This window comes from Aquila chrysaetos, chromosome 23 (genome assembly GCF_900496995.4).
Source record: "Aquila chrysaetos chrysaetos chromosome 23, bAquChr1.4, whole genome shotgun sequence".
In the NCBI taxonomy this organism is placed as follows: Eukaryota; Metazoa; Chordata; class Aves; order Accipitriformes; family Accipitridae; genus Aquila; species Aquila chrysaetos.
In genome coordinates this window covers 18,207,305-18,224,159 of record NC_044026.1, presented here as the reverse complement: position 1 = coordinate 18,224,159, position 16,855 = coordinate 18,207,305, and the positions used below count along the sequence as shown (strand labels likewise).

Here is a 16,855-nt window from a genome sequence, read left to right as displayed (position 1 = left end):
ACAATTAATGTTTCAGCACATACTATGAAAGAAATATGCCTTTGGGGTAGCGGAGGTTGATGGCAACCTGGGTTTATCTCTGCAGTCTCTGTTTTCATATTTACAGTCTCTATTTTGATATTTCTCACTTCTTGGTTTCTCAGAATGAGTTTCTCTTGGTTTCTGTTATGGGTTTGTGTGGTGAGGTTTTTGGTGGCGGGTGAGGGTCTGCAGGGGCGGCTGCTGTGAGAAGCTGCTGGGAGCTCCCCCGGCTCCGAGCCAGACCCGCCGCTGGCCCAGGCCGAGCCCGTCAGGGACAGTGGAAACACCTGTGGGAGAGCAGATTTAAGAGGGGAAACCTGCAGGGAGTGGGGGATTGGGATGGGAGAGGAACCCCTCTGTGGGTACCGAGGGCAGGGAGGAAGGCAGGAGGGGATGCCCCCGCAGCCCGCGGTGAGGCGGCAGGCTGTCCCCCCCAGCCATGGAGGGGAGCAGGGGAGCAGATGCCCACCTGCAGCCCGGGGAGAGAGGAGCCCACGCCGGAGCAGGGGGATGGATGCCCCCCAAGATGGCCGGGGCTCCGTGGGGAAGCCCGTGCTGGAGCAGGCTGTGCCTGAAGGACTGCAGCCTGCGGGAGGGACCCACAGCGGAGCAGTTTGTGAGGAACTGCAGCCCGTGGGAAGGACCCACCTTGTTGGAGGAGAAGTTGGTGGAGGACTGTCTCCCGTGGGACACCCCCCACGGCGGAACAGGAACGAGTGCGGAGGACTCCTCCTCCCCCTGAGGAGGAAGGAGCGGCAGAGACCAGGTGTGAGGAACCGACCCCAGCCCCCATTCCCCTGTCCGGGTAGAGAGAACTGGGAGTGGAGTTGAGCCGGGCAGGAGGGGGGGGGGGGAAAGGTGTTCTAAGGTTGGGTTTTACTTCTCAGTATCCATGTTTTGAGTTGATGGGTAGTCAATTAAATTGATGTTGTTTCTTCCCCAAGTTGAGCCTGTCTTTTGCCCGTGCCCATAAGTGGGGAGTGATCCCTCCCTGTCCTTGTCTTGACCCATGAGCCTTTCTTTATATTTTCTCCTCATCTCACCATGGCCAGAGGGGAAGAGTGAGAGAGCGGCTTAGTGGTGCTTTGTCACCAGCTGGGCTTAAACCACGACAGTTTCTCAGGCAATGACAAAGTAAGACTAAGACCAACATCCTTTGGAAGTCACCTGCTGTGAAATACACGTGATTCATCTTTCCCCTATTACTGTTGCTACTTCCAGGAGGTCTGTGAAGACTTGGATGTTTCAAGTAAAGCAAAAAGACAGGCAGAGAATGGTCTCCTTGGGAAAAAAGCCTAAAAAAAGCTAAAGCCGAAGCTAAAATGCTTCTCTTACACTATTTTTCATGTATTGCTTGTAATAAACTACAGATGATCAATTGTCACATCAGAAATCAAACCAGAAAGAGTTGAATAATAAATCCCACAGAAATCTACCGCGTTAAGCTGCCTTTTGAAGCATTCAATATTTTTTACAGGTGAATTTATTTTTAGATATTTTTATTTTCTACTAGTTTTTGTCTCAGATCCTTTGCTTAATGAGAAACTGTTTTTGTCCTTTGACCTTCCACTTTGACGCAGAGTCATCCCAATCAGTGGTAGTATTTAACTGAAGAATCTCACTTAGTGGACTAATGAGTCAGAATATGTAAAACCGTTCTCCTTCCCTTCTAACTAACCTTCTGATTGGGCATATCAGGTAAAGTCAGATGTAGATACTCAATCTCTTGGCAATTTTGGGAGTCCTTATTGGCTGTACTATTGCTAAATTAAAAATATGATCTAATTCTGTGTATTAAGTTTTCTAGTCCATCGACCAACGCAGAAATCCCTACAATATTTCTATTCCAATTACCTTATACTATCAACTGCTGAGAGAGACTCTGAGTCACAAAATTATTCTTCTTGGAGGGAAGCAGGAAAGAGAAAGGACTTGCTAATGACAGTCTTAAGCCTTTTGATGTTATTTCTCAGTATTTTTTAAAAAGCTTCAAAAAAAAAATTTAGGCCTTGCCAACACAAAAAGAGTCATAAAAATTTAAAGTCAACTGCACTGAAAGCCAGATCCAATTTTCTTACAACACACTTAAGTCTATACATCTCTGAATCAAAAAGAAGTTTGGACTGAGTTTTATCAGACTAGTATTCAGCCAGGTACTTCTCATCTCTACTATTTTTGTGATTTTCCAGCTCCACAGACAAACTACAAGTTACTGATGTCAAGCACTGTCTCTCCCACATGCCTTTGGCTGACTGAAAGGCAACATTGCTGTCAGAGCAGGGATATGAAATGGAAGTGTAGAGATAGCCATTGTAACTGGACCCTAATGTTATAAGAGACAGCCACCTTATGGGTGCACACAGCTTCAGGAGGGACCATTCTTCATCTTATTTTACTTAATAGATTAAATGTAGTCTGGGAAGTAAATAGGATTATGATACTAAAAACTAACTCTGAGAGTCAGGAAGCCAGAAAGACACAGCATCGGCATGCCAAAGAGCCAAAGAAAGGTCTTGCCATCTTCAGGAACTCCTGAGTCAGCTTTCCATTACACAATTCATTAAAATTACACCATTATACCAATGGACCACGAGCTACCAAGACCGCTTCGTGACACTTTACTGAGTAGGGTTTTACACATTTCCCAGTCACTCTCCTTATCTCCTTCACACCCCAGGGAGTGCTGCTTCCACCTTGACAGGGAAAAAAAGTGCTCCCTTAACTGCAAAGATGGGATTACACCACCACTCAACATGCCAGTTGCTCACAGTATCTAAGCAGCCCCAAGGAGAAGGGCTTAAGACCTCCATTTATCCATATTTTCCAATTACATGGTACAAGATTTTTTAAAAGCTATTCATTTTTGCTTGCCTCCCCCCTCCCCTTCTCACTGGGCTATAAAAAACCACATACATAGCCACCACACTAACAGTTATGCTAGTTTTATCTTCTCAAATTTGACAAACAGATGAGTTTTTGTAAAATGCACAAAACCCTTCAAATACAGACACTGCCAGGAGCTTCTACAGAACTAACAGCTAAAGACTAAAGGTATTTCAAATTCATGAAACTATACAAGACATTGCAAATTGGTCACAGTCTTTTCACCCTTCTCTCTCAACAGTTTAAATTACTTTTTACATTTCCTGTGAGCACTGGTGCATATAAAACTGCCACCCCCAAAACTGCATTACTTAAAAACAGGAGATTAAAATCTTTCTGCCTTTCCTTGATACAAGGCGCCTGTAGCAGACACAACCCTCCAAGGGTCAACTTACAAAACCATAAAAATACCGTGTTTGCCTCCCAGCTCTTTACATCACCTTTGCTGTCTTTCTATCAAAATATGGAATTTGGGTATAATTCATAGTAACTACAAGCCTTTTGCTTGATACTGTCATCTACCTTTCAGTCTTTTAAAGTATTTCTCTGTCATCCTGAAGCTATTTAGGCAGCACATAAAAACCAGTTAATTTCTATGATCCAAATGTCCAGCACTGTCTCGGGATAAAAGGGAATGCTGGTGTCACCACTGTCCACATTGTGTGTACCACAAGCCTTCACAAAGCATCACAGCCCTTCTACCACACAACTATCAGATCGTCTCAAAAATGGCTATTTTCTCCATTACAATAGCTTCATTAGCTGATGTGTATGTGCTGAATCAGTCAGCAACTGACTGGCAGGGTGAGGGAGCTGTAAACTTCCCAGCGAAGGCAGCCACGCACTTCTGGAAGGGCAGAGTTGCTCTGTGAGTTCTGTGCATGCAGTGGTGAAAGCATCTCCGTCATCTTCATACTTCACAGTCCCTCCTCGCTGGCAGCCCCAGAGGCACAGCACAGTCCTCTCCTGTCAGCCCATACTGCTTCTGCAAGCCCAGAATCTGTTCTGCGCGGACTAGCGCTTCCGAAGCAAGCTCCTGAAGCTGTCTCTGTCTTGTCTTCCTCTCTGTTTTCTGCTGATTAAACTGCTCCATATCACAGTGCTTGTCTTGTGTAAGTGTAGCTGTCCTGTAGTAATGTCCTCAAGGCATCCACACAAGCTGCAGAATATTCAAGTACCAACAGCACGACGTGGAGGGCTGGCTTGCCCAACATAACCTTTTATGCTTTGGAAATGTCATCCCAAAAGAGACAGACAATGGGGCTGGGAAAGGGAAACTATGAGATTTCTGTAGTTACCTCTGTAACGCTCCCCAAACACAGGACATGAGATTTTTAGGTACCTCCTGCTACATATTCCAACAGGAAGTAATCCTTTGATGCACGGGGCTTGCAGCAACAGCGCAAAGAAGACTAAACATCTATCGCAGAGCATACAATATAGAGGAAATCCATCACGTGGAAGGGTTAATTCATAAACTCAAAGCTGGGTGTTCGTTTGTATGCCTTTACATGGAAACAATTACTTTGAAACATTCACATCAGTGCATCTGGCTTCAAAGTAAATCCTCCATGCAGACAAGCCAATGCTTTTGTTTAGTTTTATGAGAAGAGGTAAGCCTGCTTGTCAGAACAATCTGATGAGAGCGACGCTTGCTGGTTCACATCTGAAGAAGGCATTTTGTACAGTTGCTTATGTTTTGGGCCACAGCTGTTCCACATCTCTGTCCATACCCTTGCATTCAGTTACCATAAAGCAACTTGTTACGGAACAGCTGACCTGAAATTCATCTCGGCCGACTCCTCTTTCTAGAGGATAACAGAATAGGATGATGACACAACACTGCAACTGGATGACACATCAAGCCTTGGAATTTCAAAAAGACCCTAGCCTTGCTAGCTCCAGGGGGCATCCACCATGGTGCACATGAAAAGAAATTAAGTTCTCAGCATTTCAAACATTTGAATTATTGAGCCCAAACCTGTCTAAACTATGTCAGCCAACTTTCTGCTAAGAACAGAGCAAGGATATGAGACTGCATGCTTCCACAGATACAATGGATTTAAAAGAGAACCATTTCCATAGTTGGTACTGATTTTAACAATAAGTAACATCTCCATACAGCTTTCAACTCAGCTTAACTCTTACAGGCCTTTGAAAAGCTGGACAAGCATTTCTGAAACCCTATTACAGATTAATAACTAAAATCTAGAGAGATCTGAATTAGCTCTCAATATATTAGCTCAAGTACCAGAAGCATCTCATCACCACGGCAGCCTAGAAAAAAGGTAAAGTGGACAATACTAAATCTGTGCTCTCTCAGTTAGATTGCAGCAGCTGATTTAAAGTACTTAAGTTATCTCTGTATTATGTTGCAGAAACACCTCAAAAGGTAGAAGATAAACATCTAACAACACCCCTCAAGTCAGACAGGAACCGAGTTCTCATATCCTGACTCCCAGCTCTATGCTTGGGCCAGCTGATTAGAGGTAGCTAATTAAATGCCCTGGCGGAAAGCTTATCTCCATTGATATCACTTGTAAAACTCCTACAGATAATTTGGTCCAACATTTTGCCCCTCTGTTCAGCATTATGTGTCTAAAAACCAAAATGCTAGCAATTCATAGATCAAGGCTTGAAACAAAATGGTATAGCCTCTGGATTTATATACCGAACTGGGAGTATAATGGAGTACCTTCAGATTAAAAGGTCTGCATGTCTGGTTTTTCAGGAAAAGCAGGTTTGAAGAGTCTCGGTTGCTAAGCAGTATCACAGCTAATAGCTTAATATGCTTGATTTTTTTCCCTGTGATGTTGATGAAGAAAGAATGTCTTTAATATTAAGTCCACCAAAATTGCTTGATCCAATATATGAAACAGTCTAAGCCTAGAGACAGAAATTACATCCGAGAAGTGGTATTTTCAGCTGCTGTGAGAAGGCGATTGATGACAGGCACTGCCACTGAGCTCCCTTTTGCACTTGCGTCTAGCTATGATGATGCAGAGAAGGCAAATTGGTCCCCTGACACACACGGAGTCAAATGGCAGTGACAGAATCCTCATCCACCCCATGACGATGGTGAGAAGGGTCAGTATTGATTAAATTCATGTTAGCACTTAGAATGCAACACGCAGCCTGAAATCCTGGAGGGTTCCTTCTCTCCAGCCTTATGGTAATACAAAATTAAAACAGAAATTCTGTTGCAGAATTGAAAGAATCCTCTAGATCCTCTTGATGAAAACTTGCCGTGACATTAACTTGCCAAAGCAAGAGTTATTTCAGAAAGGTTTTTGAGTCATTTCTCTTAAATAGAAAACAGACCCAACAAGAAAGAAAAGCCCTTAATGAATTTCACCTTTTTCAGTTCTCGCTTTGCAATTAAAGTCTTTTAGTGGAATTCCACAGGACGTCAAATACTAATTTACTGCTGTTACAGTTTCAAGGAATGGACTAATGTAGCCTAATTTAGCAACCCAGAAGCCAGGTTTCTATTCTAAGATAGTTTTCTGTGCGCCTTCTTTAGTCAATGCATAAATAAGCTTTTTGCAACAGGGCAGTTTATTCCAAAAGAAGTATCTCAGATGGATCATCCTCTTCAGGTGCCCATCTCCCCTCACAGACTGCCTGGATAACTATTTGAAGTGAAGTATGAACAAAATACCAGTACCGTGCCCTACTCGGAGTTTGCTTTATGGGCTAAGCAGCACATCTGTGTGTCACTTAAAATTTCAGTAAAATATCTTGCTAAATAAAAAGACATTTTACATACGTTGGGATCCTTGTAGACTAATGCATTCCCAGTACAATCTAAGATAATCATGCCATTCATGTTACAGACATTACCTATAAACATATTATAAGGCGAATTATTTGTTAGATATATTTCTTTAAGTGTTTTAAAAGAAGGCTTGGTTGGTTAAACTGATTCTTAAAAAGATACAAATGTAACATTAACCAAGGATAATGAAATACATGCACCTCTGAACAACCAATTAATTGATACAGTACATTAATACACCTTTCAATACATTAGTTTTGCATTGTTGATCACCTTCAAATATGCAAAAAATTGCTACGTTGTGCAACGACTTTAATGTTATCTCAAAGTACTTATTGTTAAATATGTGTGAAAAGCTTTAAGTCAAAGAATCTGTATCAGCAGTAAAAGAAAACCAAGGCAAGTAGCTCCTGCTACAATTTTGAACAGACTGGACTTCAAATACATCTTCTTTCTTTACTGTTCTGTTCGCTTGGTCCTTGCCTGGACTGAAACCATACATTTAGAAAACGAGGCTTGTTTCTTCCTCTTTTTCCAACTTCAATAACTTCCTGTCTTGAATGGAACACATCTAGACTGCAGCCATAAGTGACACTCATAAAGGTGACCTCTCTTTGTAAGGGAAACCATAAACATGACTTCTGGGTTTGTGCTTGAAAATAGCTCAGGAGAACACATTATGGTGCAAAAGCCATTGAACATTACCCAGAAATAATGAGTCCTTATGTATTTTGTCTGCAAACCATACTGTATTCGTATTTTTGCAACCTTGGCTTTCAAAGGACAACTTGAACACTAATTAAATGTTGCCAGTAAAGCAGAGCCAAAAGAATTAGATGGATGAGAATGACCTACAGGGGATATTTATAATGAATATCCCCGATAATCTCCAGACCTGAGACCTCCTAGGATGCAACAGTATCCCTCAATTCTTAAAAAAACAAACCAAAATCTTTCACCAGGTTCCTGCTCAGTACCCCCTGGAGTCAGCAGAGGTGGCTTTAATACAGTTTTCTACTTAAGGAAGCTTATTTTCAGTAATGAATGTTTAGAAAGCACACACATAATTAAAACATTAAAATGCAATAAAAAGGCAATGTGAAAATCTCTGTATTATGTGCTCCCTTTATCTTCTTGCACTTTCCTGTAGGAAAACCGTTACACAAAAGGGACTTTCTTGAAAGACCAGTCTAACTATTTCGAACCCCGTAGCAGTAAAAAGTACACAATGAATTTGGAGCTGACATGAAAAGGGCTGAAGAAAAACAAATGATCTGAAAAAAATTGCTCTGACTTATTTTGTGGAGAATTTACAAATAAAGCAGATTTATTGCTTAGGAATATGCTTTTTCCTAACGAAAGAAGATTTAATTGACATTTTTCAGATACCCTTCTTGGTGGGCATTCTGAATCTTGTTTTATTTTTTGGATTTAAGATAGACCACAGCAGAAGTTCTCTTTTCCATTTTCTTTTCCTTCAATAGCATAACTCTTTTCATAAGTAAATGTCCTGACAATGTTTTCTTGGAAAACAATTAAATACTGCATTACACTAAAAAGAATGTTTAACATTCAAGGTTGACTTAACATCTAACATTTGTGTATACTTTTGCTTGGAAGCTTTGAGTCTTGCTAAGCTTGTTAAAGCATGATGCTCATCTGGTTACGAAATCTGCCTTTGTTTTCTCATGCAGTTTGGGTTTCTTCTGTTTGGCATACTATGATCTTTACATCTGTATTTTGAAAGTAGATTAATTTTTTCCACACTCTACAATTATAAACTCAAATAATTTCTTGACTTTACAAAAAGCTTTGAGGGAAAGCTGCATAAAAATAGCCACAGAACATAAATGAATATAAAATATACCTTGCTATACCTAATCAGGAAGAGACCATGCAATCACAGAAAAAATACAGCGTTGGAGTATCGATTTTTCATTGTTGTGCTGCAGTGACCGTGAGATGGTACAGCGTAAGATCCTGAGGGAAAGGAGGAAGAGGAGTCTAAGCTAAAGAGCAGACTTCAGCTTGTCCGGGGCACTGGTGGCCAGGGTCCTGTGGGATGCAGCTCGGAAAGGCCAGAGCCCAGTCGAGCCAGGCGATCTTCGTGGAGAACCTCCTCCAAGTGCCGGAACGGTCTACGTCAATCCGCAAGGGAGCAGGCAGGCACAGCGGGACACCGGTGTGGCTCCACAGGGAACACCTGACCGAGACCCAGCACAAAATGGAAGCTAACCAGAGACAGAAACGGAGAGAGGTGACCCAGGAGAAACAGAGAAGCCCGACCTGGCCAGGCAGAGATGGAGTTTGCAAAGCTCGGCTGGCACCGAAACTTCTACAGAATGTGAAGGGTAACAAGAAGGGCCTCTACAGCTGCATCAGCAGTGAAAGCCAAAGGAAATATGAACTCGCTGCTAAATGGGGTCGGCAACCTAATGAAGGACACTGAAAAGGCTGAGGTACTCGATGCTTTCTTGCCTTTGGTCTTTAATGGCAAGGTCTGCCCCCCTGGTCCCAGAGCTTAGTGACAGAATTTAGGGAGCAGAGGTAGACAAAGACTGAATTAGGGATTGGTTAGGCAAGAGGGACACTCACAAGTCCATGGGCCTAGGTGGGAAGCATCTAAGGCTGCCAAAGGAGTTGGCTCGTGTCTTGTAAAAGCAGCTCTCTATCATCTTTGAAAGGCCACTAGTTAAGAACTGAAACATCTGCCCAGTGTCGTTGTGAAATGTCCATCTTTGGAGATATTAAAAACTTGATTCGACAAGTGCTGAGCAGCCACATCTAACTTTGACACTAGCTCACTTTGAGCAACAGGTTAGACTGGATGACCTCCAGAAATCCCATCTCAATTCTATGGTTTTGTGATTATGCCTGTTGCCTGACTTATGCATCTAAAACACACTCATTGCTGCCCACAGGTACACTGCTACCAGCTGAAAAACAAGATTTCAAAATTGCTTCCACGCACATTGAAAACTGAAAGCAAGTGTTTTCAAAGTTGCAGATGTATCTAACCCATATGAAAACCTTCTATTATACAGAAGGGATTCATTATTTCATTGGTGTAAAGAATTGCTTCTGCTGTGGTATGAGGACGGTACAGTGACAGTGTCTAATCATTCCAGGTGTTCCCACTGGCATGAAGAGAAAGCTCTTCATTTCAAATACTGTAATATACAACCCCAATACATTTCACTCTGAGTCTCACCAAAGAATGAGTCTCTGTCAAAATCCCAACGGCAGATAGATTTTGAGAACAGAGGTAGAATTACTGTGTAAGAAAAGTGTTACCAAAAGCTTCCCCTGGAATGCAACAACACTTAATTTAAGACACTACCTATGGAGTCAACATTATTGGGAAGGGTGACATTCTTATTCAGTTTCTCATTTGAAGGCAGACAGAATCAGCCACACAATAAAGTCAGTTTGTCTCAGGCCTAATCAGTCTATTTTGCTTGTTGTTATTACTACATATTGCTGGCAGTAGAGAAATGAGATAGAGATCCTAGTTCTGATTACTTACATATCAAGGAATCAGGGAAAGAATGAAGACTGCAATATGACCAGTTTATGAAGAAACAAAGACATCAAAAATGAGTTTAAGACCCATTTGTGAGGTTTATGCTAATTGTCGATACAGAGCACAGGACAGAAATTTATTAGGAACAGGACAGTTTCTGCAGTTCATGGGGTCTCTGTCACAAAAAACAAGAGTGTTGAAGTCCCCTCTTAATACGCTGTGTTTCTGTTAGTTGACTTGCAGGTTAACACCTTTTTTTTTTTTTTTTTTAATATGAAAATGCACTGTACTTTGTCCAAACCCACTAAACACGGATAAAGGCATCAGTGTTGCTGGCATCTTTATACCATTTCCCTCTCGCCTTTGTAACGTAGCTTCACAGCTGAATCCCCAGCAAATGAGCACCCATTTGCTCAAATTGTGATCTGCAAGAGGAGTACAACTATCACGGCACCTCCTGCCCAAATTTCTGGAAGCAAATGCGACTTTTCAAAATGACACGGGTAACACCGACAACAGTGACAGCTACCAGAAGAGAGGTATCTGCACAGTTAAAACCTGAGTATCTCCCAGGAATCAACTAGACCCACCAATTCAGAGTTTACTCCAATGAGAAGGAAAATACAGAAACAAAACTGGTGTCCAGCAACCAGGCTACTGAAATTTAAAATAGTCATTTCTATGTTTAATTTTTTAATTACAGTCATTTTTATATGCAATGTGCTAATATTTCTTGTTACACAAAATGATAAGCTTAGTATATGAAGCACATCACATTTTTTTCTACATCCTGATCATTTGTCAGTCCCTGTCCTTTCTTTCCTTCTACATCCCATTACCAATATCGACATTTCTCCTTTCCTTCACTCTCCACAGTCACTTTTTTGTCTTGTTTTCTGCCTCCTATCTACACAGCCCTGCCCACTCTTTTCACACAAACTCATCTACCTGCAATCCACCCAAACACCCTTTGAGCTTCCCTACACATTCCCATTTACATGCACCCATCCACTCTCAAAAATCACCCCACCACATTTTCTTTCCTCTTCATGTAAGACAGACCTGACTCAACTTTCTTCACATAAAAAAAAGCAATAGAGCAACAGCGACTGGAGCTGCCTTGCTCCAGGAATTATCTTTTCAAAAACCCATACCAGAAATAAACACCAGGAGAACACTATTCCTCTTTTGATATACAAGTATTTTGGAGCTGTTCCAATATCTGATTGTATTTTTTCAGCTACCCAGAGGACATTTAAGAGGACATTTCATTTCAATACTAAAATACTTCACCATCCTTCATTATGACTAAAGTAACATTATTTTCTCTTTTCTCAGCCATGAGAAGGCAGGACTTGCTGTATTATCAAATGACTGCACAGGCAATAAGCCACTGGGTTCATAGTTTAAGTGACAGGACATCAAGTACCTGACAAGGTCGATGACTCTCTCCCTTGGAGCAGTGCTGACTGGCTCATCATTAATCATTATGATCTGATCCCCTGGTATAAGCTTTCCTTCAGAGGGGCCGCCTGGAGACAAATGAAAAAAAAACCACAGGTGAGCAGACCATTGTAAATGCACAGACACACTCCATTGTTCACATACTAAAAGTGGTTTTTTCTTCACCTAATGGCATATTTAACACTAATTCTGACATTGCCAGTACTTCCTCACTGGGAAAATCTTGAAAGCTAGTGGCTTAGAAGCTTCTACTGAAGTTTATCAAGTTAAGTTCCAAATCTACATCTAGCCACTTAAAAGCAAGGACTTGACTTTCTGGAGGGCCAAAAGGACCCATAAGAGGTGGCCTAATTCACCCTTTAAGGTGTGATCAACCATACCTTCCTCATACCTGATCAATGTCTGTCTGATATTCTTGTAAGACCACCCTGAGGCTGACTCCCTTTTCCTGTAAATAAATGATCCTGTTTAACTACTGTTGAGATCAGGATGTCTTTTTCCCCAGTGTCTACACCAGATCTCCCTTGTTGCAACACATTGTTTCCTGTCCTAGGCAAAGTAACGCTGGAGAACATCTTATTCCTCTTTCCTATGAAACATCACTTACATATTTGAAAGTCATTTGCAGGTCTCTCCTCTGACTTTTCTGTTCTGGGCAAAACAAACCTGTTTCCTTCAATCTGAAGCCAGTAAGTTTCTATACCTCCAGACTCTTGAGTCTTTTCCTCTGGATTCCTACCACTTGGTGAACACAAGGTTTACGTACATCCAAAAGCACTGCCACTTTCAGTTAGACACAGATATTTAGCATTAGTCTGAGTAGACAATCAAGACATGTACATGTCTATGTGCTTTGGATTCTGACACTGCTGAAATGCATATTGAGTTTATGCTTTATAAAATGCACATACTACTTTGCTTCTCAGCACGATTACATGCCCAGAGGAGGGTGTGACATCGCAACTGCTAGCGAAAAGATATATCCTCTCTAGTCTTCTGTCTTTAAACTCTGCAATGATGATACATAAAAAAGCCAATAATATTACCAATATGAAGATAAAGTCTTAAAAGAAAATGTTTCAGTATCAAAACCAATTCATTTAACAACTGAGCTAATGCTGCTCCTTTCCTCTGCTTGGTTTGAAAACTTCACTTATATATCCAGCATAAATGTATACAAACCTATGTAGGAAAATGTTGCCCTGAGCTCATCTTTCCTCCTATTCACTTGGAGCAGAACATAATAAACACCTTTTCTAAACTGAGCTTTAACATAAAACTACATTAATAATGTTAACTTGCAAGAAAAGAACTGTCTGGATCTAGCTCAAATATTAGTTACACTGCTTGCTTCATCTGAAAGCAATACAAATATAATCAATGCACACACGTGGGTAAATGACATCAGAACTTCACAAAGTCGATTTTGCCTCTCCTCTGCTCTCTGCGGGGGTTCTGGAGAACATATCGAACAAGAGCAAAGTCAAATCCCTGCCCCTGGCTCCAAGGCAATTTTATGTAACAACTGAACTTTTAAGTGTAGAGAGCAGGAGCCTGCTATTTGGGAGACTGATTAGTCCCAGGTCTGGTCCCCCATAAGTTAAAAATACCACAAACCTCACTAGTTTTCACTCCAGATAAGACATTCAGGAATCTGTTTTGACCTGGCTTTTTGCCACATAGTTATACAGAAGTATCTATTAAAAAAAACCGGCAGCAATAACATCCTCTTTTTCAGAAACAAATATATAGTTAGAACCAAGTATTATAGTTAGAAACCTAGCTCTCCTTGGGAAGCTGATGATAAAAAGAATGAAAAATATGTAAGTTTTAATCTTGCAACTCAACATACCCCTTGAAAACACTGATTCAATGGCAATGAAGGTGACATCAAACCAATATAAACATAACAGGGAGAAGACCTTCTTTCCTTAAATGAAGTGGGTCAACTTCTTTCAGGCAAACAATAGTAATAGCTCAGAGCAAAAACCTAAAACTGGCTTTTGTTAACACATTTACATAACATTCAAAAATGAGTGCAAGGAGGGAAACTCCTGGGTAATACAAGGCTTAAAATCCTAACTCGTATTTGTGATTACTTTGCCTGAATATTTTAACAGTACTCAAATTTGTAACTGTATTTCATCTCAGTAGATTAAGTCCAAGTTTGCTTCTGGGGTCAGGTGGGGAAAACATACCTGGTGTTACTGAGCGTACAACAACTGGCTTTTCACTACCAGCCACAAACCCAAATCCTAGCACAGGATCCCTCCTCATTTCCACTTTCCGAGGGGCTGGAGGGGTTATTTGGCAGCTCTCTATTCGAGGGTCTTCAAATGTGGCTGATTGTGTCATGTGACTGTGAAAAAAAAATAAAAGATGGAAAAAGGAAAAAAATCATTAAAACATGATTTTGTGGTATCTACTTGAGCCAAGCAATTTCTGCAACGATGTGAGATGAATACCTGAAATGTTCTCACTATAGGAACTAAAACATCAACTTAATAATTTTCTATTAGATTTTCTTATACATAAAGTAATAATGCTGCTGGCAGGTCTCAAATACTAATCAATAGTATCAACCTATAAAGACGTCTCTCTTTGACAGCATACATTTAATCATACGCCATATATGAAAGAAAAACAACCCAACAATAAAGCCTTTGTCATCTGTGCTTGAATTTTTCATTCTTCATTTTTTGGAAGGGAAAAATAATGGACTGACCTACTCATAATGTAGAACATAACAATTAAGAGTCTGCCAGCTTTCTGCAAGAAGAGAGGACACACACTTAAATCTGGTTTTCTAAAATGTTAAGCAAGTTTCTGAGCTAAGTCCTCTCAAACAGACTACCTAAGGCACAGGTAACAGCTCTATATTTACTACTCAGCGTAAACTCTCCAAATTCACTCCATACTGTTCCAGGAGAAAAAAAAAAAAAAAAAGATACTAAGAAAATATATTTATCAGCAATTACTAAAATACTTTACTTTCAGCGACAGTGTTATGACGAAGCTTACTTATTGTACCTAAAAGAAAAAATTCTCATGGCTGGAGAGAAAGATCTTGATTTCTCAAGCAGAAAATAAAAAGGATGAAAGGTATCCAACATCACATATCCATGAAAGGGGTCATGGTTTAAAAGCATAGAGACTTCTAGATTAACATTAATAAACACCGAAATGTGACTGATGCTGTATGCAGACTGAACTGGAACGTACTTTGTGTTTCCCACCCAGTGCCCGGAGCTCCCCGCTGAATCACAGCTACCAATTCCCAGTGCCGATCAGACAGACAAACAGACCACTCCAGTGTCGTACCCTTCCAAATGCCATTAACTGAACTCACGTACTTCAGGAAACCTAGTCAGCGCTGCAGACAACAAGCAATACCTGGTCAGCGTAGCATGACAACAGACTACAGCTCTCGGCATCAGGTTATTGCAGTCTTGGCAGAGCTCAGATAGTATTTGTTTAAAGCTGCCCGGCCAAGAGTTAACTCTTTTTTTATCTTCAAGAGACTGTAAATCTGCAGGTGCTGAACTAACTCCAGCTCTCGGTGGATAAACGCAGTAGACAAACAGAGCCAAGTCCCAATTCCATCTGCAGGGAGGGCACAGGCTCCTGCATTGAGAAAGGTAATGGCCAGGTGCCCAACCTAAGAATGCTGCAAAGGACATCAGAGAGGCAGCTATCCCTACAGCAGTAGCTACTATCATCAGTTTGAAAGTTGGTCTCCTCATAAATAATTAACAATATGAAAATCAATAACTTTCCCATATCCTTTATAATCTTACATGTAACATATTATAACATGAGAGTTAGGGGACATCCCATGCGGCCAGAATCGTTGCTCTCACCTCCTGTCGCTTTTCCACCTTCAAATACAATTCCCTGAAGAACTCCAGACAGGTGGTCCATAAGGACAAAGGCATCACTCAGAGATCTGTTTTCAGCATCAATGACATGCAAAAACTTCTCTGATGTCTCCCCAGTGCATGCATCTTGGGCATGACATCCATTTCCATTCTTTCCATGGTCTGCTTCTATTACTGATACGCAGAAGAGCAGCAAAATCTCAGTGAACTCTCAGTGGGAGTTTATTCCTGTGACTGGATTTTTCTAGAGCTTTTCTTCAAAGAAACTCTCTATCCCTATCACTAGATTCTGTCTGCCTAAGAGTAACATGCTGCCTTTTTATGCATATGATCAGGGTAGCAGAAGCTACTTCCTTACAAAAATAGGAGAGAGAGAGAATGTATCTGTGCTCTCCTAGTATCTGCATAAGGTCAAATCAGCAAAGAAAATATATTTTCTTTTACTAGGTAGAGCATCACATCTGATACTTCATTCTCCTCCTCCTCCTGTTCCTCCAGTTTTTGTCAATTCATTTTAGATAATTTTCTATTATGTTTATTCAAAAGAACTGTTAGAAAATCCAGAGTTTTATGCAGACTCTTCATGAAATCTCTCTTCAAGACCTCCCAGCCATCTCCTCCCCATCAACTCCTATTTATGATTTGGGCTTCTAGATATTCAAACATTTTGTCTTTCAAATGGTACGCTTTCTGAGGTGTTACTGGTATTTCAAAAACTATCTATTTCAACTTGTGAGCTTTGCGTTGGTAGAGAATATGAAACTCTGCATTTGTAACCTCTTTTAGGTGACAGCCTTACCAAACTCCCCACAAAGTTAAAATGTTCTATTTAATAATTTCTTCCTAATAGCTGTTTCCACTTTTGTAATCGGAGCACTACAAGCTGACGCTTTGACAGAGAGGAAATGCCGTATTTACAAGCAACTTGAAAATACCGCTTGAGCCTTTGAGAACTACTTTCCTGCCATTGCACATCCTCTCTTTTCAAGCACTTGTGTATTCTGGTTTGAAAACTAAATCGCAAAGAAAAAAACCCCAAACAACCCCTGAAAAACCCCACCAAGAGCTGCACTTCAGATAACAAATTCCAAGAGCAGACACAGATATTTGCCCAAAGGAGTAGCTCTGCTATTTATTGGATGCCTCGCTCCAGCCATTCCATCGGCTTGTACTGAGAATCTGCAGCAGCACAGCATCAGTTATTCAAAGCCTAAGCAAGAGGATCAGCGAGGAACAGTCCATCACGATTCTTAGTGGCGCAGCAGGTTTTATTGATTTTTAAGGTTATCCACCTTCAAATACATCAAC

The 16,855-nt window shown here is 41.0% G+C and overlaps 1 protein-coding gene across 7 annotated transcripts in view; it reads right to left on the bottom strand.

Moving 5' to 3' along the window:
• The window catches only part of FRMPD4 (FERM and PDZ domain containing 4), a 412,160-nt gene that overhangs the window by 56,360 nt on the left and 338,945 nt on the right, over positions 1–16,855 (bottom strand). For all 7 annotated transcript variants that reach the window (XM_029999016.1, XM_029999023.1, XM_029999017.2 and 4 more), the window contains exons 3-4: positions 13,868–14,028; positions 11,635–11,737 (exon numbers count right to left, since the gene is read on the bottom strand). In XM_029999016.1, coding sequence (XP_029854876.1) covers positions 11,635–11,737; positions 13,868–14,028 — 264 coding nt within the window. The remainder of the gene's footprint in view (positions 1–11,634; positions 11,738–13,867; positions 14,029–16,855) is intronic.